We start from the raw sequence: 10401 nt of genomic DNA on the forward strand, positions 1-10401 counted from the left end.
AACGGCGGAACACGTGTTGTTCGTGTGCCCGCGTTTTCGCACAATGCGTGACCACATGCTTGCCACATGTGGTCTGGACACTACCCCGGACAACCTAGTGCGGAGGATGTGTAAAGATGAAGTTGGCTGGAACGCCGTTTTATCGGCTATCGTCCAAATCGTCTCGGAGCTACACAGAAGGTGGCGCGTGGACTCGAGGGATGGCTAGTTCAGGCGCAAATAAGAGGTGGTCCAAGGGTTCGGAGTCGGCTTCATGGGTCATACCGGTGCCCTGTGGTCGAACTCGATCCTTTTATCGAACAAGTGGCCGCGTGAAGAACAACATGGTATCGTCGCTTTCGCGGCGTCGGTCAACCGGCCGGGTTCCGAGCCCGAGGGCGGAAAGGGGTCCTCGTCAAGGCTGGGGCAGGCGTAGGCACCGTGTCGGCAAGTCCCTCTGTGTGCTGGCGAATAGGCCCTATCGCAGAAAGGTCAATTTGGGGTGCACGCGGCATCATCATTCTTGATACCAGTCGTGCAGAGGAAAGCAGGCGCGAAGTCGACCCTGCCCACCTTCCGAGGACATAGGGCGTGGTAAGGCCACCTGGAAAGCCGGCAATGCGCTGGCACGATACCATGGTGTTCTTCTAAAAAAGCGAGTCACGATGTTCGATGCTGCAAGGACACGCACCTAACCTCGAGGGTGCGTTATACACGGCCCCCCCTTTGAAGCATTACTTTCTGGTTGTACCGAAGGGACGATGGGCTTGGCGGCAATGGAAACGGTTTAGCTGGTCGGGGATGCAGTCCTGCCTCCCTCATTGGAGGTGGCCCCTAACCCAGCACTTCCTGGTCAACCCAGGATGTCTGTTGAGCAGATTCCCCCTCCATTGTTTAGGAAGAAAAAAAAAAAAACACGCACACACAGACATCACCTCAATTCGTCGAACTGAGTCGATTGGTATATAACACTATGGGTCTCTGGGCCTTCTATAAAAAGTTTGTTTTTGGAGCGATCATATAGCCTTTACCGTATACTTAGTATACGAGAAAGGCAAAAAGGAAAGGGTCGAACAATATCCCTGTTGACGTCATTTATCGTACGCTTTCCTCCCGATCACCTGACGCAACAGCAAATTTGTTTGCCAGCTTCTTCCGCTCAGTACATGACGACAATCCTCCTCCATTGGATCAAAGCTACATCGAAAGTCTTCCGTCGTATTCCGTCCGGCTTCCTCAAGTCACTTTTAGCAATGCGGATATTTTTGAAGCTCTCAGCTCGCTTGACACATCAAAAGGACCGGGACCCGATCACTTACCAGCCACAATGTGCTTCATCGCTGGCAATGCCCATTGCTTCAATTTTCAATCGATCTATAAGCGATACTGTTTTCCCGGAAGCTTGGAAGCTTGCTTCGATCGTTCCCATGTACAAATCCGGTAACATACATAGTGTAGAGAACTACCGTCCGATATCAATCTTGAACTGTTTCGCCGTTTTTGAGAGTCTTTTGCATGAAGTATTATACCCAGCAGTACAGTCTATCATCTCCGAGTATCAACATGGGTTCATGAAAAAGCGCTCGATGACATCCAACCTAATGGCATTCACTCATACAGTGCTAGACGAATTGGAGAACCGTAGCCAGGTCGATGCTATTTATTTTGACTTTTCAAAGGCGTTTGACAAGGTGCAACATGCACTAGCGATAGAAAAACTTGACCGACTTGGCTTACGTACTTGGATCATTCGGTGGTTAAAATCGTACTTATCCTCTCGCAAGGCTTTCGTCAAAGTACTTGGCGCCAAGTCTGATGCCTATGACATGCCCTCTGGAGTACCGCAGAGCAGTATTCTAGGTCCGCTCATCTTCATTCTTTTCGTCAATGATCTATGTAGTAACCTGAGCTCTGGAAAACAGCTTTATGCAGATGATTTGAAAATGTACCGTGTCATAAAATCGCTCGTAGACTGCTGTGGTTTACATACTGATATTGTGAATGTTGCAAACTGGTGCAAGATCAATGGTATGCAGATGAACCCGACTAAATGCAAAGCCATAACATTCACTCGTTGCCGATCTTCTATAACCTATGACTATTGTCTGAATCACACAGCGCTTCAGAGGGTTGCATCGATCAAAGACCTTGGAATCGTTCTCGACAGTAAGCTTCGTTTTACGGAACATTTGTCAGTTACCATTGCTAAGGCCAATGCTATGCTTGGATTCGTCGAGTGATGCTTCAGAGGATGTTTATTTTCGACGTCATGACGTGCAACATCGACTGCCGTTACATCCTGGAGAATGTTCGATTTCATGCACCGTCTCGTCAACTCAGGAATCGTCAACTGTTATGGATCCGTGGTCACCGCACACACTACGGTCAAAATAATCCATTGGACTTATGCTGCAGACTATTCAACGAAGTGTGTTGTTTTTTCGACTTTAATGTTACCAAATTATTTTTTAAAAATAGGATTAAGTCAAACAATCAGTCTGTGCAATTTACAAGTTGAAGACCATGTACAATAAATAAATATTTGTATAAGATTCTATCATTTTCGCAAATGCCCTATTCTTATACAGGTTTTGGTAGTTTTTGTTACAGAATAGTTAGAAAATCTAATGATCTCCAGATGGGTGTATCACTAAGGACGTTTTTAGTACCATACGATTAGCATCGCACCATTCAACTAAAATGTTAAACTTATTCTGAAGAAAATCAGTATCAGTTGCAAATTTTCCAAGGTCAAACGTGGCCAAAATTGTTCAGAACAAGACATTGTGTGTACATATTTATATTCAAAAGGGCAGTTACGAATTCCTTTCTTTCAGGATCTACTGCAAGTACCACTACCTGGAAGGGCACGAGTTCAAAACTCCAGAGGACGAACTGCGGCACTTTTTGGTGCGGCTCTACGAACCGGACTGGAAGTGGTTCCAGCAGTACGAATCCGAACCGGATGATGTGGCGAAAGATGGTGACGAACGTGAGTAGCTTTGAGATTTCCCTCGTAATTCAAGTCTCCACTCCCTCTTTTGCCGTTGCAGCAAATTGTGGCCGCAAGACGCTGGACGATGATGCTTACTATTGTAACAAGGAGCTCGTCCAGCTGTTGGTGTTTGACGCGAAGGTCACTAATACCAGCTACCGGAATTGGAGGTTTGAGAATGCCAATGAGCGGAGGATCATTGACATGTACAATGCCACGCTGCGTTTCGTAGCGACCATGAGTGGGCTCACGAGATGGCAGTTCATTTTTGGGGAGGTTGAAGTAGACTCAGATCATGAGTTTGGTGATTACCATAAAAAGGCCATCGATGAAACGTGGTACAGGAGTGCAATTTTGCAACATAAGATCGACCCGAAAAGTTTTGTCTACTCGGTGGAGCACGCTTCGGATGAAGCAGAAAACGAAGAACTGAAAGTCACGGCATCGATGGGAATCTTTCCCAGAGACGGTGGCTTGGAAGCGCCTGGTTGTGTGACGGGATTCCAGTTTTCGCATCAACTGATGTACGAACGGTTCATGGAGATAACGGCAAAAACCACCGTGAGTTTATTTTAAACTTCGTTGAGTTGTATTTTTTACTAAATATGTGTAACTTTATCTGTTTTAGTGTGACGGGTGCATAGATACATGCAACTCGGAGTCTCGTGATTGTTATGTGATCGATCACAACGGCTACGTAATTTTGTCCGAGATTTACAACGACACGGGCCGATTTTTTGGAGAAATTCAGGGGGCGATCATGCAGTCTATGGTTGACAAAGAAATATTCTCCATGATAACGGTGTATGATCTGCAAGGCCTGTGCGATTACGAAATAGAGGCGAAGAACGACGCTTTTCCGTTGATGCATGTAAGTTTTTCACTGTCGCTGTGTTGTCTTTTTTTCATAAAAAAATCTGGACACGTTATTATGAATCTTTTTATTTTCTGCATATAATGAACAATATAAATGAAAGGTTAACCCATGCTTAGGTCAAAAATTCCTTTTGCTCGAACTGTACCATAATATTGAAGAGCTAAAATAGTATGGTTGTTGGGGGTCAGAAGAGTTATGTCGTTGCGATAATTGCCCGCTGGTAAAAAGGGTGGAAACATATAATCGTAGTATGTAAAGTCCTTATATTCAATAGAGCCCTATAATAAATAAAATATTTAGTGTTATTTAGTCCTTTTCTCAATTTTTCTGCAACATTGAACAACTTTTTATTGATTCTAGATTAGCAATTATCGATAATGTCACTCGATCATTGTTCGTTTTTTAATTTGTAAATCAGTAAAAATCTGGTGAAACACTTACCTGCAGTGGACAGGTGAGCGATACATTTGGCATCATTTGCTTCAACGTGTGACTGTAGATTACCTGCATCATTGTAAATTTATTCTCGGTCGCGCCCAGAAACTGGCAAATGTCACCCCATTCGTCGATGCCCAGCAGTGGTCGCCAGACATTCACGTTGGTTTTGTACCATATTTTCATTGCCCCGTAGACGGGTTGCAGTGGTTCCGGAAAAATTGCTCGAAAGGAAATCGTTGACGAACCATTGCGGTGGAGTTTCAGCTTGCAGACATCTATCCTGCAATACTGGGGATGGCCGGTGCACAGGAACCTGGTTGTACGGACAGTGAATGGCCTATTATCTAAAAATCCCGGATACCATGACAAGTTAGCGCTCAGAATACGGGACGCTAAACACACGATCAGAGCGAGTGTGATGCGCATAGTCAACTGCCGAAATGCCTTATCAGTCATGCCGAGCTGCTGTGCTAAATTGCAAAACTATCAGATTTTTGATATAGGCTATAATGACCAATTATCGTTTTTAATTGCTATTTTCGTGCAGCATGGTTTCGTACGTAGGTCCGGATAAGTGGATTATTTTTCAATAATAATAAGTTCTTTGGAAATTTGTTTGTATAATAAAAAGCGCACATCAAGACACCGTTTTTATATTTGGCTGACATTGATGTGTCGGCGACCTAGGCGACGACTAAAGTATCATGATTTGAAGCTTGGACCATGCAACTGCATGTCTCTAGATTTCGCAGGTTACGACAGGATAATGTACGATAAATTACATCCCCGCAACTTCGACGTCGTGGCGTTGCAGGGAATCTGCTGGGCAGAGCAAAAAGAGCATCGAGTGGCTATTTTCTACCAAAACTGTGGCACCACCATCGAGCTGGGAACCGGCTTCATAGTGCTGGGCAAGATGCGCCAACGTGATTGGGTGGCAGCCAATTAACGCAAGCTGAGGGTAAGACCGGTCATCGGACGTGATAGTCTGCATACCGTATCGAACGAAAACGTATAAAGATGTATAAACTTTACAGCCTCCCGTGGCATGGTTGTCCGAAGCACTTTCTTCCCCCGCAAGAATATCCACAGGCCCACATGGAGATCACCTAACAAAGAACGTAAAACCAAATCGACCACGTTCTAATCGACGGCAAATTATTCTCCGACATCACGAACATCCGCATTACCACAGTGCGAATATTAAATCCGACCACTACCTCGTTGCAGTATTGTTGCGCTCAAAACTCTCGATGGTGTACAACACGCGTCGGAATCGTCCGCCGCGGCTCAACATTGAGCGGTTACAAGACGTTCGACTAGCCCAAGACTACGCACAGCAGCTAGGCACTCCCAATAGAAGAGCAGCTAGGCGCAGTTTCTCTTGAAGATGACTGGAGAGTTGTTCGATCCGCCATTGGTAGCACCGCAACTGCTGCACTTGCAATGGTTCCCCCCGGATCAGAGAAACGACTGGTATGACGACGGCGAATGTGAGCAGTTAGTGGAAGAGAAGAATGCAGCATCGGCGCGATTGCTGCAATACCGCACGAGGGCGAACGAGGCACGATACAAACGGGCGCGGAACAGACAAAACTAGGAAGTAAAAGCGCCAGCACGAAGTCAGAGACCGTAAAAGACTGAGCTACAGCATCGTGCTTATAATGCACGACAGTTATATGAGAAGATAAACCGCTCACGTAAGGGCCACGTGTCACAGCCCGATATGTGTAAGGACATAGAAAGGAACCTTCTTACGAATGAACATGAGGTAACTCAAAGGTGACGGCAACACTTCGAAAAGCACCTGAATGGCAATGTGGCGGCATAGTGGCGAACTTGAGAGCACGCGCGCAGAATATACGTTTTTGGCTCTAGATCTCCAGGAAATCCAGGAGAAGATTGGCCGGCTGAAACACAACAAAGCCGGCTGAAACACAACACAAAGTTGGTGTTGACCAACTACCAGGAGAGCTATTCAAATGCGGTGATGAGGCACTGGCTGGAGCGTTGCACTGGGTAATTGCCAAAGTTTGGGAGAATGATGTACTGCCGCAGGAGTGGCTGGAAGGTGTCGTGTGGGTGATAAGCTGGATAGTAGCAACTATCGCGCAATCACAATGCTGAACGCCGTACTTAAGGTACTCTCACAAATTTTATACCGTCGACTAACAATAAGTGCAAGAAATTTCGTGGGGAAGTACCAGGCAGGACTTATGGATGAACGGTTTACCATAGATCAGGTGTTCACCGTACGTCAGGTATTGGAGAAATGCCACGAATACAACGTGTCCACACATCATCTATTTATCGACTTCAAAGCCGCATATGATACAATCGATCGGGACCAGCTATGGCAGCTAATGCACGAAAACGGATTTTCGGATAAACTGATACGGTTGATCAAGGCGACGGTGGATTGGGTGATGTGTGAAGTTCGAGCTTTAAAGGCATTCTCGAGTCCCTTCGAAACCCGCAGAGGGTTACGGCAAGGTGATAGTCTTTCGTGTATGTTATTCAACAGCGCTCTGGAGGGAGTAATACGTAGGCAGGGATTGACACGAGTGGTACGATTTTCACGAAGTCCGTCCACTTATTTGGTTTCGCCGACGACGTAGATATTATGGCACTTTGAGAGGATGGTGGACGCCTACATCAGACTGAAAAGCGAATCTAAACGGATTGGAGGCAGGCCGAAGTACATGATAGGAAGAGAGGACAACGTAAGCCACCCACCACGAGTTTATATTGGTGGTGGCGAAATCGAGCTGGTTGAAGAATTCATGTGCTCACTGGTGACCACCGATAACGATACCAGCAGAGAAATTCGGAGACGCATCACGGCAGGAAATCGTACGTACTTTGGACTCCGCAAAACGCTTCGATCGAATAAAGTTCGCCGCCTTACCAAACTGACTATCTACAAAACGCTTATTAGACCGGTAGTCCTCTACGGACACGAGACCTTGACGATGCTCGTGGAGGACCAACGTGCACTGGGAGTTTTCGAAAGGAAAGTGCTGCGTACCATCTATGGTGGAGTGCAGATGGTGGACAGTACGTGGAGGAGGCGAATGAATCACGAGTTGCATCTGCAATCAGCATAAGGGAGAACCATCCATCGTTCACACCGCGAAAATCGAAAGACTGTGGTAGATCGGGCACGTAGCCAGAATGTCTGACAGCAATCCGGTGAAATGGCTCTCGACAATGATCCGACGGGAACAGGAGAGCGAGGTGCAGAGCGAGCTAAGTGGATCGATCAGTTGGAGGACGATTTGTGGACCCTCCGCAGACTGCGTGGTTGGCGACGTGCAGCCATGGACCGAGCTGAATGGAGAAAACTTCTATGTGCAGCACAGGCCACTCCGGCCTTAGCATGAAAACAACAACAACAACCGTTTTCTAAGTCATTCGTCCTAATTCATCGAATTGTTTCACTTGAAAGTAGTTTGAAGTTCTTTCAATAGTAAGGTTTTTTTTTAGAATTATGTAGTCTACTGGATCACTAAAATTTGAAATGCAATTAAATCTTTCAATTTCAGCCCTGGCGGATACTGAAGCTCGGAATCAACTGGTTGATAACGGAGTTCTTCATTGCTTTGTCAAAGTTTGATTTCTGGGTTCACGGCATTCCCAGCCCTGATTTCGATTATGATATAGGAGGTAAACAGAATATGCTGAATATAATCTACATCACGAACAATTTATGTACTTATTATTTTCCTAATGCAGTGGACTACGAAGATTCCGATTACAGTGATGTGCCACGTAAAAAACCAAAGAAACCTCTCGTAGATGAAGAAGAGGAATATTTTAACCGTCCCAAGGAAATCAAAATGGAGACAATCTACGAAGCGTGCGACAAAAAATCAAACCTGTACGTCATGCAGCAGGACAAGTTTATCAAAGGGGTTGGATTCTTCTACGAGTCGGAACCAGTGAACCCAATGGAGTAAGTTGATCATAAGTCGAATAATTTTCAAAGAGCTCCACATTTTCAATCTAATACTCAACAGATTGTTACATCGGCCATACTTCGCCAAACGAGTTCCACGATCGAATCTACTGATGGTCATTGTCGAAAGCGAATTCCCATCGGACCATGTGATCCTGTCGGCAGCTCCACAGAACGTCGTTCACAATACGACCAACGAGCTGCCGTGCGTGAAAACAAGGTTAAACTTCTTACCCCGCCGACGGTTGGAGGAGTGCTACACTGAGCATCCCGATGTAAGTCCTACATTCCATGATTTAACTGCTGTGCGAGTATTGTTGTGTTTTTTTGCAGGAGGATGTAGTGGCTCAATGTGGCGATGCCTCCAAGACAACAATTCAACTGACTGTAGTGGTAACGTCTTTAGTATCACTTCTGTTATATCGATGTGCCCAAATGTTAGCTTAGGCTAGAGCTAAGCAAAACGAGCGTAGACGGAGTCAGATGATAATCCTGGTTCAATACTCTCGGCTGAAACCAAAGTCTTTAAATTCGTAGAACTAGGAGAAACATTTTTCGAGCAAGCATATACCTGTAGATGAAAAGATGAGAAAACTTTTATACTGGAAACATTACACGTGTGACCCTATTCGTAAACCGTGATGACACGTGAAAGGATCCAAATTTGTTGTACAACTTTTTTTTTCCTAAAGCGAAACGCACATTCAAATGGAAAGACCCTTGGAATCTATACAATCAGGAAGAGTCAATATTTTGAACTTGTACACTCTTGCGTCCACAATTATGCCATTCGAAGACTTACCATTTACCGCCCTCCATTTTCTTACTATCGTGCCATGTGATTATCATTTCCACACGACTTACCGGCTGATAATACTCCGATTTACTTCAAGGGTCAGTGACCTCCACCCACATATGAATAATCCAAATTGTTCATAAATGGATACTTTTTACTGTCTCTTTAACCTTACTCTATTCCTAGAATAAGTGGGTCTATTGAATGAGAAGATTTTCTAATGTGTAACCATCTCTGGTGAAGTGGAAGAGATAGAAAAAAAGTACTCATTCATTGGTAAACGAGTTATGCTTTCGTTCACACAAACACAAATACAAACCCCAAATAACATTGAGCTCGAATTCATCATAAGCACAAATGTTTTATCATTCCCCTCAACACGAGCCGCACTTTTTAACTAGAACACGAAAAACATACGGATATACAGAACCTCAGTCAATACTCAAAACTGCGTGAAGTACGGAATCTGATGCACATGACATAGTTGTTTTATTCTTGATACTTGTTATTGGAAAGGTAAACGTGTAACTGGGTAAAAGGTAATTTGCACAGAAAAAAAAATTAAGGTAAGAATTGTGTTTTAAGTAGTTTTTTGGATAGTCAAAATTCAGATTAGAAAAATGTAAATAACGATTATTGTAAAAAGACACATTTCTTGTGATGGCCACCACTTCATCCGTTGATTGAAAAGAAGACATTCGGACGCAATATTTAGTACAGTGGCGACATAAACAGTGGTATACAAGTAGAAAGTAGCTAGTCGAAGTCGCCTTTTTAATGGGAATTTTGTTACATTATTGCAATTACGGAGATTCATAAGTTTATATTTTGTTCGATGTAACCAGAGGTATAACGGAACACATCCTATGTGAAATTGTTGTTAATTGAGTGTATTTACGTTATTGGAAATTGAAAGATATCACATCCCAATCTATCCATACTCTTTGCTATAAATTTTAGACTATAACCTTCCAGTTGTCGGCATTTCCACGTAATTTTTGAACAGATATGGGCATTTTGACATATGCCAAGCATGTGCTATATAAGCACGATCTTTTTGTGCCGACTACCGATCCAAACAGATGTCGATGTTTCGTTTAACAACGAAAACTTTTTTTTTTAATCAAGTGAAAACCTACTCAGAAGTTTTTTCGGTCATTTTCTTTGTGTTACAAAACGAACTAAAACGATCGAAAAGGTAACTATATTACGTATTTACAAAGTAATAAAGTTACTCTATTTTGTGATTCTATTATACTTTTTTTTATTGGTAATTTTACTTTTATTTTCCCTTTTCAAAATAGTAACTAATTTCGGTTGTCGGCACCCACATATGGTCGGTTGTCGGTACCCCATTT

At 44.0% G+C, this 10401-nt stretch overlaps 2 protein-coding genes across 3 annotated transcripts in view; one reads left to right on the forward strand and one right to left on the reverse strand.

The window, feature by feature from the left end:
• Positions 1–9927, forward strand: part of LOC134212095 (voltage-dependent calcium channel subunit alpha-2/delta-3-like) — a 37119-nt gene extending 27192 nt beyond the window's left edge. Inside the window, exons 8-14 of one of the 2 annotated variants that reach the window (XM_062689627.1) lie at positions 2817–2971; positions 3033–3535; positions 3603–3845; positions 7835–7955; positions 8025–8244; positions 8309–8522; positions 8581–9927. In XM_062689627.1, coding sequence (XP_062545611.1) covers positions 2817–2971; positions 3033–3535; positions 3603–3845; positions 7835–7955; positions 8025–8244; positions 8309–8522; positions 8581–8694 — 1570 coding nt within the window. In that variant the 3' untranslated portion in view covers positions 8695–9927. The remainder of the gene's footprint in view (positions 1–2816; positions 2972–3032; positions 3536–3602; positions 3846–7834; positions 7956–8024; positions 8245–8308; positions 8523–8580) is intronic. The other variant, XM_062689628.1, reaches the window with a different exon arrangement.
• On the reverse strand, positions 3928–7828 carry LOC134212096 (uncharacterized). The gene is made up of 2 exons (XM_062689629.1): positions 4293–7828; positions 3928–4129 (listed from the first exon to the last, which is right to left on the reverse strand). Exons 1-2 carry the CDS (start codon positions 4743–4745, stop codon positions 3953–3955), a joined length of 630 nt encoding a protein of 209 aa, XP_062545613.1. The 5' UTR covers positions 4746–7828; the 3' UTR covers positions 3928–3952.
• Positions 9928–10401: the final 474 nt, after the last annotated feature.

This window comes from Armigeres subalbatus, chromosome 2, assembly GCF_024139115.2.
Source record: "Armigeres subalbatus isolate Guangzhou_Male chromosome 2, GZ_Asu_2, whole genome shotgun sequence".
Taxonomy (NCBI): Eukaryota; Metazoa; Arthropoda; class Insecta; order Diptera; family Culicidae; genus Armigeres; species Armigeres subalbatus.

Bases quoted from the DNA above. Each gene is read 5' to 3' on its own strand.
- LOC134212096 (XM_062689629.1), bottom strand. From the start codon at position 4,745: ATGACTGATAAGGCATTTCGGCAGTTGACTATGCGCATCACACTCGCT. The intron at 4,130-4,292 runs GTAAGTGTTTCA...TATTTATTATAG, and splicing joins CGCTCACCTGTCCACTGCAG to GGCTCTATTGAATATAAGGA.